This window comes from Nasonia vitripennis, chromosome 2, assembly GCF_009193385.2.
Source record: "Nasonia vitripennis strain AsymCx chromosome 2, Nvit_psr_1.1, whole genome shotgun sequence".
Classification (NCBI taxonomy): domain Eukaryota; kingdom Metazoa; phylum Arthropoda; class Insecta; order Hymenoptera; family Pteromalidae; genus Nasonia; species Nasonia vitripennis.
In genome coordinates this window covers 25,536,350-25,555,367 of record NC_045758.1, presented here as the reverse complement: position 1 = coordinate 25,555,367, position 19,018 = coordinate 25,536,350, and the positions used below count along the sequence as shown (strand labels likewise).

Below are 19,018 nucleotides of genomic sequence, written 5' to 3'. Positions count from 1 at the left end.
AAGCATTTTCACGCTTAAGTGTAAATAGGAAAAAGTTGTATTTCTTCGAGATCTACAACTTTTCTATATAACTTTTTTTTTGTAGAATGCATAGAATTCGAGTTAGAGCCAAAAAACCGTTTTTAGCGATTTTTGGATGTGACCGCATTCTGCGTATACATGCAGGATCAAGTCCAATATAAATTTGTCACCTTACTATTACGAGGGGAGTTCGCACACAAATTTTTAGCCCGATTGATAAAAGTCTCTTAGAGATAATCGTGCAACAACAAAATTTTTATTCATGAAACACGCAAAAATTAAACAAATTGTGCCCGCATTTTAAAAAAACGTAGACAATCGGGATACAAAAAATTAGTTTTTAGGTTTGTGCAAGAGTTGACTCCTCCCAAAATTTCAGCCCGATCGGTCGAAAATTGCGTGAGTTATCGCATCTCACACATTTTTTGATGACAAAACTATAACGCACTTTCGTGTCGCGGTCGTGCCTATAAAGTATTCATAAAGTAATCTTTATGAATAAACATGTATATCATGAATATTAAGAACTAATGGACTTTCTACAAACTCAACACTCGGTCTCAAAAACCCCACTTTACTTTTATTACTGAATATAATTATATATTTTTCTCTGCAATTATTCATTGGTTGTCATTTATTTATTTATTATTAATTAGCCCATAAGTAGATTTAATTAATATATCAGATCTAAAATTTGGTGTATAAGAATTCAATTAAGTGGTCAGCGCACTCAACTGCCGTGCCGAAGTTCAAGGTTCGATTCCCATCACCGTCAAAAATTTTGAATTTCTTAATTATATTTCTTTTAATATATGAAAAACATTAATAACAATAATAACAATAATAATACCTATACAACGCGTGTGCGACATTTTAACGAAAATTAAATTCTTTAAAAGCAAGAATTATTTATGATTACTTTATGAATGCTTTATGATTTCTTTAGTGGTAACAACTAATCTATGCTAAATACTAAGGAATACTTAGTGATTACTGTATGACTTCTGTTTTGGCACCAGAGCATCTGCTGCGAAATTTAATTTAAAACATTATAGTTCTTTATGAATGCTTCTGAAGCGGACATTCGTTAAAACCTGAAGCTATCATTAAGAATTCTAATATGACAATACTTATTGAAAAAAAGCATTCACTAAGAATTCATTACAATTTTTATAAAATTTCCCTATGCTGATCGGGATACGATATTTTATACTACGAGAGCCGAACATTCACATTCAAGTTGTGATTTTGAGGTTTGAGTGGTATACAAACTATATCTAATTCTATCTGATATTAAGGCCTCCGTGCTATAACTGATGTATCACCCGGGAAAATTTGAATATAAAATAAAAGTTTTCCATTTTCTCTAAGTACAACGTGCGTTTGGTGTCGGGCGGAATGCCTGGTTGCAGGCGCTTATTTGCGAGAAAAGAGTTTAAGGGGCTTATACGAGTTCCAAAAATGCTCGCATACCTTACTATGTATATAGAAGGCTCTGATGGAGAGTAAACCCGATAGACTTGCGCATCCATGCTTTTTTGCTTTCTTCTATCAGAGACAGGCCTCCACTTTAAAGGGATTGCGTCGAAACTCGCGATGCGGTATTGCGATTGTCAGATATCCGCAATTCTCGATTGCAGCTTATCAGAAAACAAGCGGTCGTCAGGAGTCAAACTCTGGCTTGATCTGTCCTTGAACAGAAAAGATGAGCACAATTTCGTCCTCGTTAAAATGTACCAACGAGAGAAAATTAAATTAAGATCGATCATCTCGCGTGCGAAGCCCAACGTCGATGAAAGCTTCAAGATCTATACCTATACGTACGCACACGTGGCGCTGCTGGTTTCGATCTCGTCAATCGCTCTTAAATACATAAAAGCAGGCCCCCGTGTCAACCTGCCGCGCTCGTTTACATGTACATATGGGATTCCAGGTCAAATTAACTCGAGTGTATGCATATATATATATGCGCATACCGGCCGGAGAGGAAAGAGCGCCGAGTTGAGACTTTGTCAGTTTTATGCGAGCTTAATGATAATGCGCCAAACGGGTATCGCGATCGATGTGTTTAATGCGCTGTACAGCGGTGCAGTGTCTGTTGTTGGAGATTTATCTTCGAGCTGTAATTTCAGGCTTGAATTACGCTGGCTTAATTCATCGCTGCCAAAATAGCCGAGCGATATACATATATGTAGTTTATTGTTTTTATTAAAATTTGCGAGATTTACGCATGTAATTTTCAGCATATTACGCGTATTTTTTGCATATTTGTAAGTAAGGAAAGAATTTCATAACACCTATATAATTACTCACTTTATCTACACCTAATGTGCATAACGATCCTCCACTCGAATACGGCAAGTCGATCGAAACGTTATTCGGTCGCACACGTTATAAACGAAACGGTGTAAAGTAGAAAACGCTCGGGATCGGCTGTAAGCAAAACGTGCTTTCCATATGGTTCTCAGCGTGAGACCCAAGGAACAATCAGCATCGCTTCTGATTCCCAAGAATATCTTACTTTTATCGAAATATCAATCTTCTAGTTTCGAGACTATAACACGTGGCAATTCGATCGACGTTAATAACGGTTCGAACGTTGAAATGAAAACGGAGCAGTTCTTTACACACGTCGATCTATGCAATCTTTCGGATCTTTTGAAAACAGTTCAATACAAGAAACAAATTACTATACATTGTATCGCAACAGTGGTACACCACACGATCCATTTTCACCTTTACATTCAATTAACACGTCTTGCAAAAAACTACGTGCGCGTAAACAACTTTCAAAACTCGTTTAAAAAGAAAGTAAATCAGCGCCCTATACCCGCGAATATAATCCACGAAATTCAATTGGACACCGACAAAATGTCTTTCACCGCGTGCCCAATCTGCGCGCAAACCCCCGCGGCTTATCCTCTCGCGTACACACACGTCTATAAGAGAAAGAGAAAGAGCGAGGAGGACATCGCGGCGCAGCGACGACAACGTATCCACGAAGGCCCCGGCGCGCGAGCGGCAGCATCGCACTCGCCTGACCCAATTGCCTTAATCTAGTGGCTCCGCCGCGGGCTCCCCTACTTCTCTCTCTCTCTTGATCCTTTTTATCACTCGGGGCATGTGTGTGTGTGTCCACGACGTTGATGCGCTCGGCCAATTGTGCGTCGAGAGTGAGTTATGATGTCTGAGATTCGAATCAATTTTCGATGTGTTTTCAAAGGATATGCATCGCTGTATTGTGTGGAAAAATTGGTGTGTATGGAAATCAGCGAGCTATATGCCCGCTGTTACATATACTTATGTATAGGATCGGATTATGGACTGCTGCGCTTTTTTTCGATTCTTTCGATGGAAAGTGCCGCGGGAGAAAATCATTTCAATACAATGGCTTTGGTCGAAAATCGATTCTGGATAAGAAGACATTACGGAAGATTATCCGGTGTCAGAGTCAGTCGGAGAGTGGAGTATATAGATTCCAGCTCGATCTCCTTGTTCCTCTTATCTTCGCTGAAACACTTCGTGACTGGGTATCCTATAGTCGTTGAGTATTATAGTTTGAATATTCTATAGTTTCTGTATACTATAGCCTCGATGAAGATCCGAGAATAATCGCTAAACACTTTACAACGTATAGAATCGTTCGCATGATATTTATTTTACGGACTCGTATAGGTTTTTCGAGAAGCAGTCTGGTAAATTGAAGAAATTTATTGCTGCATCTCAATCACAGAAAGCGAGTTGTATCTTAATCCTTGCGTCTTTGTTTTCACTGCATAACTAGATTTAAATTTATTTCTCTCCTTCCTGTACCAGTTCGTCGAGCCTTAATAAACATTATTTTTGTTATAATCATAATCTAGTCCGCAGTCTGCTTAACATACGCGCATTAATAAACGAACGTTAGTACAGACACATACATACTTTCTAATTTATTGTAAGAGAACATCCTAATCGAAAGAATCGTATTAATGTCACTCGCGCGTACTTGCAAACCTCTTATTCAGTTGCTCTTTAATAACCGCATATCCCACTTATTTCCTCTCTCTCTCTCCTCTGTTAGTTTCTCGAATGCAAAAATCACGTCGTCGCGAACGTCCGCTTAATCTTTTTCCTATGCACGATTGCATATAATCTTCCGACTCCTTCGGTCATCAATCCTCATCGCCTATCAATTTCCCGGCGATTACAGCCGCTATTTTTCAAATTGAAGCTCTCCCGCGTACATCCCGTATCCCGTCGAAGATTACGGCATTACGATCGCTATATCATTGATCATTCTTTGCGTAGGATACACCGAGCAACTTTGAAAAGTAAACCGCGATTTAAAATTTAATTTTTAGAAAAGCACCAAAAGAAACGCAGCTGTAATATAGACCCACAGCGAGGATTTTCCACGTATATAATATACCTCGCAGCACAATCCCGTACGGCGTCTCTCTCTCTCTCTCTCTCTCTCTCTCTCTCGCTCTCTCTCTCTCTCTCTCTCTCTCTCTCTCTCTCTTTCTCAGTGAGAAATTTATTAAAGCCGCCTGCGCATCTCAATTTCCCACCTCATCGACACGCGCTCCACTGCGCACAGCTCGGAACCGTCCGTTTCTCTTTTCCCATCTCCTTATATTCCTCCCATATAGAGAAGCCCATGTCGTCGCGAGAACGTGTGCGAATGTGCTTCTCTCGGAGCCGCGCGATTCCGTCACGTTTGCCTCGACTCTCGCGCGAAAAGCCAATGATGGGACGAGCTCGCGTATCAGGAGCAGAGATATAGGGAGAGAAATTATTGCCGATTGTATTATCTTCGTGATTTTTGTGTGATCGACGAAACTATCGGTACTGATGAACTGATGAGAATTTAAGATCGTTGTAACAATAAAGTGAGGCATCGTAAACATACCGGCCGCTCTTGGCCAAAAAAGCGACGACGCAATTAAAGCAAACTTAACGACTTCGGCCTGATTCCCTAAAAATCGGTGACATTCCGTCGATGCGAACAATATCGCATGCCTGTGATGCCTACGAAGAACAGCATAGGCTCAGCTCTCGTACGTATAAATAATCCAAGTACACGTGACTGCTGGCAAAAAGTCCGTTCCTAATTGCATCAAATTCAAGAGCTACTTCGCTTTTTCCTCGCGACGTAAGACAATGCAACGTAGCGTCGAACTCGAGCGAGCTGACAAGGGCAGCCCACACACACACGCGTCGTGGTGGGAAAGTAGCGTGGAAAGTCTCGTTCGTTAACCTACGCCGCTGAGCATTATAGCGCAAAGGAGAGTAGGCCCATCGCAGAGATGATCTCCTTTTCTCGCTGCAGTCGCTTATACGTTTCGTCGAGTCGTTAGCGCTGCGGCTGCCGCAACTGTCCGCCCACTATAGCGAGGGGGGGGGGACGGTAATATAGGCTGGGCCGCGACTTTCTCATGGCGATTAAGTTCGCGATGCTCTTTTACGAATTTTCGGCAGCGGTATAGGTGCGCACCGTAGAAAGAGAGAGTGGACGCGATCGTGCGTGCGAATACAATTTGCGGCACTGATGGCGTGGATTTGTGTTTTTGGGTGTGACTATACACGGGCTTTCAAGGAAAAAAAATCGGATGATAAGTAATGTATAAATTAAGTCATCGAAGCGATATTATATACCAGCCGACAATATCGAGCAAACACGCGCTTTTTGGCCAGCTTTTTACAGCACCGAGCAACGCAATTACATGCTCGTAATTCCATCGCCCGCTTTGATAAGGCGCATTGTTGCGGCCGCGAGCAAAACACTCTAGCGCAATCGAGCTTCTACTTACTCTCGCTCGACGTTCCATCACGCTTTTGCTGCGGCGAGACACTGATAGCGACTAGACGCGCGCCTGGCTATTTCTTCTTCTCGCTTCTCGGCCGATTCGTTCGGCTTTCGTTGTTGCCGCAAGAAGTTTTCGCGGTTACGCAAAGACGCTTTTTCTCGAGATTCGGTGTATACGTATAGGCGGATACATATTGAGAGGGCAAGTGTGTATGGAACAACTTTACTCTCCTTTCGGCTGGAAAGTGAGAATGACGCGATCAGGATGTTTCTCTATTTTTTCGGTATTTTAACGCGAAAATTTTTAACGAAAATAATCCTTTTGCTGTATGGACACACAGAGAGAAACAGGAGTAATTTTTTTACCGGAACGATGTTTTGAAAACACTGTCGGTACACATTCCGGAGTTTAAAAATCTGATAAAGAAAAGGCGGACCGAGTCATGTCATTCATCAATTTCAAACCGACTTCCACAATCAGCGCAATCTGCATATTCCAAGTGTTCGACATTCCAAATTGGTCAATGGTAACGAGCGTATCTCCCCGGCATCGCAGGAAATCTCCTAAACATCGCCTCTTACATTATGAGCGTCTTTTATAGGATCGGCTGCTGCGCGTTCGAAATTCTATCCGCGCGCGCGCGCGCGATTCCGAATTGAATTTCTGCCGCTCGATTGATATTCCTCGTATACGAAACTCACTCGAAATATAGAGCGAAGAAGAAGAAAAAAACAACTCGCAAAATCCATCATCCTTAAAGCACAGGTGCACTTTGGCCCATCGGTGCAATGTGCCTCGAAAAAGAAGAAAAAGAAAAGAAGTGCGCGGCGAGATATCGAGGCCCGAAGAAGAGAAGGAGGAGAAGGAAGAACGCAGATCGCCGGCGGCGCTGTCCCGCTGACCTACTACTCGGCGTCGTCGTCGTCGTCGTCTTCCTTCGTGCCATCGCACGTATACACATGTGTGTGTGTGGTACCTGTTCGCTGGATTCCTGCAGCTTCGATCCCCTCTTTCTCTCGTATATATACATATACAGGTATACATGTACGTGCAAGTGCGGGATTCTGCTCTGCTGCGCGAATTCGTCGCGAGAAAGAGTGTACGGCAGCATGAGGTCTTGTTTTTCAGACCGCGCATCAGTGTCGACGTCGCGTACACGCTCGAGGTATTTTCAAGAGCAGCCTGCAGGAATTTGACGGTTTTATTATGCGTGTGGGGGAGAGTTCGGCGCTTTGCTTAATTCGGGAGTTTAGAGTCCGGAGGGATATTTGTTGGATTTCGTCGTATACGTATACTGTCTATGTATTGCAATTTCCGAGGAGACCTGGTATTTGGGTCTTGACGCCATCCGTTGCACTCGCTGAAATGTATTTCTCGCTTGGTTTCGATTGGGAGCGTATTATTTTTGTAAACAAAGTTGACGCGGTTTAAATACCGTTCAATCTCGTTTTGCGCGGGTTTGACATGTTAACACTCTTTCTTTTGGGATTTCCCAAAATATAATATGCCAATTTTGTGCACTACTCCAGTTAGCACCTCGAAACTCGATGAAAAAAATGAAGAGACTTTTTGAAATTTACAATAAGCTGGATCGAAAATAAGCAGACTAGTAAGAAAAAGGGCAAACGAGTTGTGCAACAAGTACAACCTTGGTATCAACGCCTGAAAAATTCACAGAAAATATACCCAGATAATCTCGTGTAATGGTGAAAATAATCGTCAGATTTTCATCTTTCCTTCGCAGTATACGCAACGATATATCATCTGCCGACAGGTCAGCCCCTTCGCTCACATCGGCCGCTGTATATAGTGACACAACACAGTATACCAAACTGGGCCGAAACATTCCTACTTTATGTCCGGCTGACCCGAAACAAAACCGATGATAAAAAAGCCAAAGCCGACACATGCTAATTAAGAAACTCTGCGGCTGCGGCCACCGCTATGCTATACACCTATATTTATATACCTGGTCAACAGCAGCGATGTACGCCTTATTCGTACTGCTGACGAGCTCGCGGAACGTTTGATATTTTTCGAGACCGTTTAACGAGAGGATCGAGAGAGAAACTTGCGAATGTACAAGTAGATGTACACTCTCTGCGATGTATTTACATAGTCGTAGAATTTGCGACCAAAGTTTGGTTTTAATGGCACTTAAATGTGTACTCCGCAATACAATAAGCCATCCGATGTGATTCGGAGCAGCGATCCAATCGACGTTTTCACTCCGAAAAATTCAGAAAGTCCTTGCACTTAATCCACTTAAATCCCGGAGCCCTATATAAATCGCTCGCTGGAGTCCGATGAGCCCCGATCGAGCGTACATAACGCGAATGAAGTCCCGGAAAAAAAGACGCGTGTACACGATCCCAAGACGAAAAGCAAAAAAAGGAAGAGCTCCGCAGCGGAGTGTATAACGACGAGTCATTGGCATTCCGTGAGAGGCGTCACGGAGTGATGCAGGGACCGCCGCCTCGAATAAAGGCCAGCCTTGACCCAGTCAGTCGGGCCCCGCCGCACTGATGCAGGAAGCCGCATCGGCGATGATGAGCCGCGAGTCAACAGGAGCCAGCCGCAGGAAGATCTGATCCTTTTTTTGTCTGGCTTATTACTTGCGTCGCCGCGGCGTCGATGAGAAAAACCTGCTGATGTAATCGAGTAGGAGGCATCGGCTGTACTCTGTACTACATAAGCTTTTTTCCCGGAGAGGAGAAGTCTTCGTATAGCTTTCCTTTATGGGAGCACTTTAATTGCTTTCGTGTAGTTTTTTGAGATGCAAAAAATCGGGATTTGGGTTATCGGTGAAAAATAAAAGTTACAACCCGATGCGTAGCTGATGCAGCCGTCGCGCGAGTTGAATTATGATTTAAGCGCATTGCGCTGGTCGGTCGAATTTTTTGAATAAAACTCTGCGGTGTGTTCCTCTTTCGAAAAAGCGCGTAACTCCTAAACCATCGCGATCGCGACAAAGAGTTGCGGCTTTAATCATCTCGTTAAACGGACGGCTCTGAATTGCGAAGAATCGTGCAACACATCGACGCGCGAAATCCCGTGTACCGACGAGGGAAAGCCGCGCACGGCGTGTCAATGAAGCCGACGCGAGCGCGATTAACGGCCGATATTCGCGATTATAAACGGAAGAAGACGGATTTTTTACCCGATGCATCAGATCACTAAGTGGACTAGCGTACAGGTACGTGTGTTTTTGTCTAATTCCCATGATACCAATACAGCTGGCATTGACGTTTTCGATTTTCCAAATCCCACGACGCGTGTAATCCAATAAAATTCACTCGACGTCGTGGCTCGGAACAGAGAAAAAGAAAGTACAAGTAAAAGCGAATCGGATCTAAAACCACGAAATAAACTGGATCCATAGCTGAGTAACTGCCGAAAAACGAGAAGAAAGTGCCTCCGCTGTATTTGATTACCAACCTGGAAAGTCAGGTAGAAATGCTGAAAATTTGAAGAATGCTCCAGTTACATACTTCTCAGGAGCACGACCTTTCCTTTTTTTCAACTTTTCTTTCGTTCATATTTTTGCCTGCGCAGGTGCAGTGCAGTATTTGATTCGGCTATACATAAATAAGACTTGTTTTTCAGCAACAAAGGACAAGGAAGAATTCGAGGCAATAAAATTCACGAATTAAAATATCTGCCCCGCGCGTGTTAAATTGAGCGAGAGAGGCATATTTTAAAACTGGAGTAAAATATTTAATTCGGAACGAGAAGAGACATATCGACCCAGTTTCAAAAGGATATTGATCAATTAGTCCAGCTCGCGCGCCGCGCGGAGGAAACGTTTTGAATCCTCTCGATTGCAGTTGCATTTCTCGCTAAATACATATATACGAGAAGCTTATTTATTATCGGTCTCGAGTATCGGCCAACCACAACACACACGACTCGTTAAAACGAGCAAAACGCCAAAAGCCGCGGAACTGCAGCTCGTTACAGCTTCCGAAGCGTCTGGTCGCGGAATACGCGAAAATAAGGGAATCGCATTACTTTCACCCATAAAACAATTATACACACCGTACACGTATATAAACTAATTAAGCCGCGCAGCGCTTTGGGTCAGTCCGCCAGAAGCAACTAGCACAAGCAACATCCTTCATCGCTGCCCCCTACGCCACTTAGCTCAATTAGCGCTAAAATCAGCAATTGACCTACATATGCATCGGCTTTAAAGACATAAATATATCTAACACCTCGACCGAAACTTCCTCCTCTCCGTATCATTATACAAGCCGTCATATAGCTGATCAGCCGAAACACGAGTCGCACACATCAGCTGGCACAAGTGAATTCGCGCGTGGTACCTGTATATAGGTATAATAAACGCTCAGCACACAGAGAATCGTGTGTAAGCATATAGGCGAGAGAGGGAGAGAGAAAGAGAGAAGCGAGAGGAGGTATGGACCTTGCGAGCGGTCAAAGTCGTGACCTACTTAGCGCGAGAGCGACTCGCCGGAACTTTCTCCGCGCCGCGCATACACACGCTGCTGCTCTGACTCCTTCTTTTTCTTCCTCCTCTTCTTCTCTCGCAGTTTAGGTGAGGAGAGAGAGAGAGAGAGAGAGAGAGAGAGAGAGAGAGAGAGAGAGAGAGAGAGAGAGAATGAGCGTAGTTTAGGCCCTTTTTATGCTGCCGAGCCGTGGGATCTGGGATTATTGCTCGAGCGCTGCGGTTTTCGTGCTTTTATGGGCCTGTAGTTCGTGGCGAGGCTGCTAAAAGTCCGGTATTGAGTGTAGATATATCGGACTTTTACGCGGTGAGAAAATTTGGCGTTGGTGGAGGGTTTTTTGCACTGATTTATTCTCTAAGTAATTAAAGATATAGTTGCTATATAATTGTTATGCTAATAATTAGAGCTAAATTACCTACAACGAGGTTATTACGCCGTTTACGGACTGTAATCGCCTCAGTAAAGTCTTATCAATCATTACATAAGATACGTCGTTTTTTACACCTTCACTGCAGACACGTCGAATCGCTCGGAAACTTACTCCTCCTTCAGCCGTTCCAGACAAAATTTACGACAACCGCGCGCGCGCGACTCATCGAGAGCGTAAAAAGGGCGCCGCCGCACTTCCGCGTCTCTCTCTCTTTTTCTCGCTCACCTTTCTCAAGCCCACTCTCACACGTATATATTATACGGGTACACAATACCGGCGGCGAACACAAATTCCGGCGGCGGCCGAAGACAATCGAATCGTCGCCGAAGCGCAAAAAGCGCCGTCATTAAATAAACGGTATTCGATCGGACACGTCGCTTTTTTTTCTCTCGCGAACTCATTATACGAGCGCGTTTGCGATGTGTATACACAGTCTGCGTGCGAAACTTTATTTCTCCTTAATTGTCTCCCGGCGGTTATTATCGACGGGGATATAGTTGCGAGAAAGAGGAGAGAAAGCACGCGTGTGCGAGATTTGATCGAATGGGTGTGTTCGGTTCAAGGACACGCTTGTATACGCGATTCGGTGACTAATAGCGATCGACGTGGCGGCGAGCGAACACAATGGAATATGTATAATTAATAACCGTAAAATATGTCACGAGTACGAATTTGAATGTACGTATGCCGCGCGAGTTTAACTGCGAAGAGAGAATGATTTGTAGTGGGTTTGCAATTCAAATAGGATGTATATGTGTGGTTTATAACAGTTACGCGCGTATGTAAGGTACTTTGAGTCAGGCGCAAAATATCTTATTACTTTGATTAAGGGAGCAATGAGTAAAGTCGTTTTCGGTAAGGTATGCAAAAATTCAAATCTACTGCACCTGCGTGATAAATTTGCTGCGGTTTAGTATGATATGGAGCATCGCATATTTTTGTAACTTTGAATTCCGTCCTTGTGAGTATAAATTATACAAGGTAAATTATATGAATTTTTTACAAACTCTATATAAATATATACTTTCGTCTCCATCATACAGTGCAGCAGCTACGGCAAATTTTACAACCCCAAAAAACTCCTGAAAGAATTCCAGACAGCAAATAATAAAGAGCTATAAAGCGCGATAATTATAAGCCCCGCAACTCCATCCCGTATCTCATATACAGCACACGCGCTCGTCCAATTATCACCTGATCTTACTCTCATTTGCGCGCGAGAAAAACGCATCTTCCGAAGCTTGTATACACAATCCCAAATCGGATGAAGTTGTACACAGAGCTGCCTCATTGCTCTCCGCATTCTTTCTCCCTTACACATACGTACATTCAAATTTGCATACGAGAAATATTATCAATATCTTTTGCGTTTATTTGTACATCGCGCGGCGGCGGCGGATGAATTATGCTTGAGCTATATAACTGTCCGTAATGAGGATCGAGAGAAAAAATTCGGTAACGGAGAGAGAAAGAGAAGCTTCTTAACGCGCGTGCGCGCACTCTATTAAATTCGTAATTAATCGGTGCAAAAAAGAGCCGCGAGAACTTTTTGTCGGCTACCGCCGCCGCCGTTGCGGAAAGTTCTAAGCTCCTGCGAGCTCGAGAGCGATTAAATAATTACATAGTTTGCGTAATGATTAATAATACGTGAGAGGTGTTTGGAGGTATGAAGTTTGCGTAGGTCGTTGACCTATAAACTAAAATTAAAAATTGTCTGTATATAAAAAAATAAATAAATAATACACCGGCATATCCGAAAACACGACGATTGAGCAATTATTTTTAACGACCTTATCAAATGGAATACACTCGCGTCGCTAAAACTTTCGCGGCGATACACTTTAAATCGAGCTATATACACTCGCGCGATCCTTTACTCTTTGATTCGTCGCTGTCACCGCGAAAAAAAAGAAAGTACCAAGCAGCCCAACGCGGCCCGGGTAAAAGCGAAACGAATCCCCGGGACCACGAAACTGGATCCGTACTCGCCGACGTAAAGGAACAAACAGCCCGTATCTTTGGCACGTTAATGTCAGTCGCTCGCTGCAAAAAGCTGCGCGCGGCCGAAAAAGCAGCGCATATAATAATGAGGATAACGCGAACGAAATACTCTTGCAAAACTGGTATACGTACGCGTGTAAAAAAGTTTTCTAAATCTCTCGGCAATATGAGGGCCACCCATCGTTACACTTTCGCTGCAGTTCCAAACTGGTCGCTATCATATGGGTTATGAATTTTGAACCCGTAACAATGTGCATATATACATGTATATACTTTCTCCTGCTACGTATATACGCTTCATACATCTCTCTCTTATACTCGCCTTCGTTTTTCACTTTTTAGTTTCATACGCTGCATTGTCTCGAGGCGGCCGGTGCACACTTTCAAAAATTCCAGCGCGGCCGGAAAAAATGTACAGCGAGCGCAGGAATACTTTCGTCGCGGCGCTCTGTGTCCTGCAGCGCGAAATTCACTATCGCTGCTCCGAATTCATAAACCGCGCCTTATAAACGCCGCGTTAATGGTCATGAAATTCCAAGGCGACTTTTCTGCTTGGACGCGTATCTCGGGGTATGTGTGTGCACTGCAGATCATTGTGCCAATCCGCTCGATAAATCGTCTCGAGCTGCAGGTCCGTTCGATGCAAAAGCTTCTTTTGGTACGGCCTGTGCGGTAGAGTGTGTATAAAGCGGGATTATGGATGATCGAGATTGGATCGTAAAGACGCTCGAGATTTCGGCCTCTGGGAAAAGGGAAAACTGGAGTGGAATTTAGATTCTTCGGAGGCTTATGGGGAGAAATTTTACTTTTGTTATAAGGTATATTGAAAAGGATCGAGGTTTACGATTATTGTTTAAGAAATAATGAATAGCCAACTAATTCGCATGCAATCAACGATATCCCAAACGATACTAAAACGAACATCCACACCACGGATCACCGCAAAAAGCTAAAGCTCGGTAACTCAAAAACTACGTATACACAGCTATCGCTCTTCAAACAAACGTTAAGCTCGATTTTTACCGACTACATCACTCGCAGCGGCTTTTTTCACCGGAGCGCGCAATATAATCGCCTTTACGGCGCACAAGACCACGTTCTCTCTCGACACGCCTATACCTGCTATACCCGCAGTGCAGCGAGTCTAGTATGGTATATATAACGGCGGCGGCACGAGCGATATTTATCCTCGCGCGCGCGCGATGTGCAACGAGAAGTATTTGGAACGTTCCATTGGCCGAGTATCCGCGCCGCCGCCGACGTGCGGATACTATATATCTGCACAGAGCGCGCGAGTCTCTTATATGTACAGCTGGAACTGCGGGCGATGCGCGTAAAAGTTGAAGAACCAGACTGATTTTGGAAAGTGCAGGAGGTGTACTTTATTTTTCGATGCGATTTATCGCAGTTTTGATTTGCGAACTCGATAACGTAGTTTTTCAAACGGAAATTCGAGTGGCGACACTTTTAAAACAAACACACGATTTTCGACACTTTCACATACCACTGTACATAAGCGTCTCCCGCACGCGATTTCCTCGCTCGTAGAATATTTTCCCCGCGTAAATTCGCACGATTGAGATCTCGTCGGCGTGCGCGCAAACGTATAACCTCGAAACACTGATATTTTCGAAAATTTCACCGAGCGCGGGACCGCGAGGAAGAAATGCGTTCCGACTGAAGAGTCACACGCAGGTTGTTCCTCGCCGCGTGGCTGTTTTGCTATTCACTCGCGCGCATTCGCGTTCGCATTATAATCTGCGCCGATAAGATGACAAACATTGATATGCGGAAGGCAATCCTGAATCCTTTGCGCTGAGAGATACGACGCGCGTACGGTCGCCGAGTAGAAAACGGCAAGATTTATATCGATCTCGCTTTATAAACTGCCGATAAAATTATCCGCGCTCTTCTGGAGAGCAATTGAAAACAGAGATAGCATACGGAAGCGAGAGAGAGAGAGAGAGAGATTCGTTAATTTATGCGCGATTGAAATATATGTACGTCATTAGCGTAGCTGTCTAATGCACTGTGAACAATAAAATCTATTCGAACGTTATAAACACTCATGGCAGGGTCAACAACATTATAATGATTGTTCGTTGGATGAATATGTATATGATGCGATCATGGAACCAATATGAAGCGAGCGTTCAGAAGTTGTGTTCCCAAACTAGAAGGGAGAATTTACCTGCTGCCTGTGATCGTCGTAGTTTATGTTATTTTTGTGTGTAGTTATCTTACTGTATAGTAATTCAAGTTTACGAACAAACAAATTATTTGTTAGTGATATTATACAAACCTCTGCAGTTTCATTCTACGCGAATATTAGGCTATTTGATTGTGATAGTGGAATATTTTGCAACGTATTGATTGTTTATTATGAAACGGTTCTTGATTAAACGTGAGCCCTATTTATATCAGGAAATAGATTCGTGAATATCAATAACAATAAAAAAAATGAGAAGTTCCAAGAATTATAATCGAGTTTCATTTTTCTGTTGCAGACGAACTTGTTAACATTGACAATTATTCATTAGTGGACGAAAAACCAAATAAAATAAAGTTGGGTGAGTGTAGGTATAATTAGAATAGGAAAAAATGAATATTCCTTGTAAAATATATTTGAAATTTTCAGAATACATTGATGATAACAATTCAAGAAGTACAGCTATTTACTCTGAAAAGTATTCTAAAATCAAACAAGAGTTAGGTAATTTTTACGAATATCATCCAATACAAGAATTCGATAATGTTAATTTAGGTAATTTTCCGATCTAAAAATTTGGCACTCGACCTGTATTAAAACATCTAATTTTGATAGTAAAAGTGACACATATATAATCAAAAGCCATTAGTTTAAAATTTATTTGAATTATATTTTTTGGTTGCAGAAGAAACTATTCACATTGATAAAAAGTTAAGTGAGTATGTTACTAGGAAATAATCGAGTATTGCTCATGCCATAATCGAATTGACATATTTCCAGAGAATGTTGACCAAAGCACATGTGGCATTCCTATTAACTCTAATGAAAAATATTCTGAAATTAAACAAGAATTAGATCGCTCTTACGAAAATTTTTCTATACACAATGTTGGCAATGCTATTTCCGGTGCGTTTCATACTTGGACTCTCTTTAAATCTAATAAAATAAATTTATATACTTTGTATATTAAAAAAAAAAAACATTTTGTGACTGTATTCCAATAAATTAAATTTGTTACAGAAGATTTGCTCTCAAAATTAAGTAATGTAAGAATTGTTTTAGAATGTTTGTCAATAGTGCAAATTTTGGAATTTACTAAATAATCTGAAACAGATTCGGAACATACCAGGTTGAACGGTAAATTTTCCATATTCTACTATTAGTTACAATATCAGTACACTTTTCTATAAAATTGAATATCTTTGCAGTGGATGCTTTAAAATATGTGTGCAGGCACTTTTGCTCAAAATGTGACAAAACTGTTGACACCAAAAATATACGGCATATAATCAATCGCCCAGAATGTGGCTGTAAACCAACTTTAGCATATCAGTGTATGAGATGCGATAATCGCTTGATTAGCTATGTAGGTATACAGAGACACGTCAATAGGAAGGGCCTTTGTAAATCTCGGAAAAGATTTTTGTATCTGGAAGGATTCAATGATGATGAGTGGGAAAAACTAAACTGTCCAAAGTGTAATGTATCATTAGAAAACATCGCTCCATTTACTAAACATGTTAATGATTGTGCAGAGGTTCCAAAATTTTGGTGCTCACTTTGTGACTATGGTGGAAAGCGAATTCAACCTTAACGAAGCCATTTAAAATTACATGCCAACGCGTTAAACATACAATCGGAAAGAGGTACCTGTGTTGAAGAAATGATGCAAAACAAGAAAAAATGTAAGCCATTGACTTATATAATATAGGGTAATTGCCGTATAATTTTATACAAAATCTTTGCAAAATCTATTATATTCATTTATTTTTTATTTATTTTCTATAGTTACTCGAAGTCAGCCATTTGCTGTTGTTACACATGCAATAAAATATCAGTAAAAAGGGGATTTAAAATGCCATCCAGTATTTGCAACAACTGTGGAACTCCGTATACTTACCGATGTCCAATATGTGATAAAGAATATTTAATGCAGGAAAATGTAAAACGTCACATCCAAATTTGCAAGACTTATAAAGATTACCGATGCTCCATTTGCAGAAAGAAATTCACAACCATCAGCGGATTGAAGTTGCATATGTCTAATTGTGGAAAAACGCCGTAAATAAATTGCAAGTTTTGCCCATATAAAACCTGCCGTAGCGACTCACTGCGGAAGCACTTGATAAGGCATTTTAAAAATGATCCCAGTATTGTTGATGAGACTCTAGTCGAAGGTACACACAACGCAGGTAATAATTTTGTTTATACTTGATGTTAAATTTTATGGACTTCATTACTAATCAAACCGCCCAACCAGGAAACAACAATAATTATCTTTAAGAATATCTCTGTCTTTTTATTTATTTAATTGTATATAAAATTTAGGCAATTGTATGCGTATATCAAGAAAAATTATCATGCAGTACTGGCAGTACTATAGTAGACAAATTTCTGTAGTTTTAGGATTATTATGAGTGAGATGTTTTGTGCGGCTGGGTTTAAGAGGGAAATTAAGAAAGAAAACTCTCTTTAATTTATGACACATGAAACTCGATGATTTATTAAATTTATTATGGTCGAAGATTCCCTAGTGATGGATGCGTTTCTCTTTAAACAAATAAAACTTAAGACTCTAAAATCGCGCGCAGATACACACATACGTACACTCACACCGTCGCTCTTCCTTGGTGATGATAACTCGTTGCCCGGGTTGATGCGTCTGTAGTGGCTTTTTGTTGGTGGCAGCGCTGCTCGTGTGCTTATCTCCTCCCCTTTCTCGTGTATGTGATGAGGTGGACAATTTTGGAGTCCTTCCCGTTCTCGTTGACGTGGTCAGGCTTAAGTGCTCGATGACGTCCTCTCCGTTCTCGTGGACGTGGTGAGGCTTGTTGATGGCTTTTTCCAATTTTATAGAATAGGGTGAGAAGACGGCCGTGGTTTGGCGACTCTGGGTGTTGTCTCTATTGGGTTGCGACTGAGCACCTGGCCCTTGGATCGCCGGATCTCTTCTAAGGTCCTGCGTGTTGACCAGAGCCTCTTAAACTTGCCTGATTAACCCCACCTCGACCTACAACTCAGTGCTCAGTGCTCGCGAACTCTCGAGCTTTGCGACGTGGCACTGAGATTATCGGTCAATCGGGCCAACTAATATAAGTGCACACTACAGGATGTACACATAGTTGCACCTGAAATTAATGCACTGACTTTGTGACACCTCATTTAAATCAAACTCTAATTTTAGATTTTCATCCATCAGGTCCGCTTTACGATTTATTCTGCGAGAAATGCAGTGGACCCGAAGAAAGTGGCGAATATAAAAACGACTATTATTATTGTTTAAAATGCAAGACTAAATTAAGGCTGCATTGTCAAAAATGCAACCTAATGTACAACGGCCGTAGAAATATCACGGCTCATCATATGGCATCTCACTGTGGGTTGAACATCGGTCGTCAAAAATGCCCCAAGTGTGACCGACAATTCCAAAATTTAAACTTGTACTGTGCGCATTGTCCATACAACACCAACAAAAAATATAATTTGATCCTGCATTTATTTAGAAAACATAAGAACGAATTTTAAAATATAAAAAGCAGTTGACACGTTAATTTGTTGCAGATTGAATTAAATGATAGACTGTTTTCTTCTGCTTTTCAGCAAGAGTAACTCTAAAGTTGACAAAATCATTAAATTACGCAACTAAAAATAACAAGCACTAACCAAGTGTTAAAAAAGTTCCGAAAGTTTCGAATGTGACTAATTATGTTTTGGAAATGGCATTTATTATTTATTCAGGTGTCAATGTGATTGTAATCAACAAATTAGCAAACGTTCTTTTTAGAATGATAAATCGCAATAAACATATTTTATTACACGACTAAAAATTTACGGTTCAACAAAAAAATTTCATCCGCACCGCAAAAAAGTTCCCAATCCTCATCCTGTGCATCTCACGCATACGTCGCAGCTATATCCGAGAGCGGAAGCGGCACTTTTCAAGAAAATCGCTTTCGCGCGCGTCTCTCTCATATGCGCACGCATTTTTTCGCCATCAAGGCCAACGATCCGATTAAACGCGGCGCACGCACTCACGGCGACGATGATGAATGGCGAACGATCAATGAGTGCCGGCTGCTGCTGCTGCGCTCACTTG

The 19,018-nt window shown here is 41.9% G+C and overlaps 1 protein-coding gene across 1 annotated transcript; it reads left to right on the top strand.

Moving 5' to 3' along the window:
* Positions 1-14,890: 14,890 nt before the first annotated feature.
* Positions 14,891-18,369, top strand: LOC107980650. Its single transcript, XM_016981656.2, has 9 exons — positions 14,891-15,117; positions 15,221-15,283; positions 15,352-15,477; positions 15,608-15,637; positions 15,703-15,828; positions 15,943-16,059; positions 16,131-16,607; positions 16,711-17,114; positions 18,122-18,369. The coding sequence occupies exons 1-6, from the start codon at positions 15,096-15,098 to the stop codon at positions 16,023-16,025; spliced, it is 450 nt and encodes a 149-aa protein (XP_016837145.1). The 5' UTR covers positions 14,891-15,095; the 3' UTR covers positions 16,026-16,059; positions 16,131-16,607; positions 16,711-17,114; positions 18,122-18,369.
* The last annotated feature ends 649 nt before the right edge of the window (positions 18,370-19,018 follow it).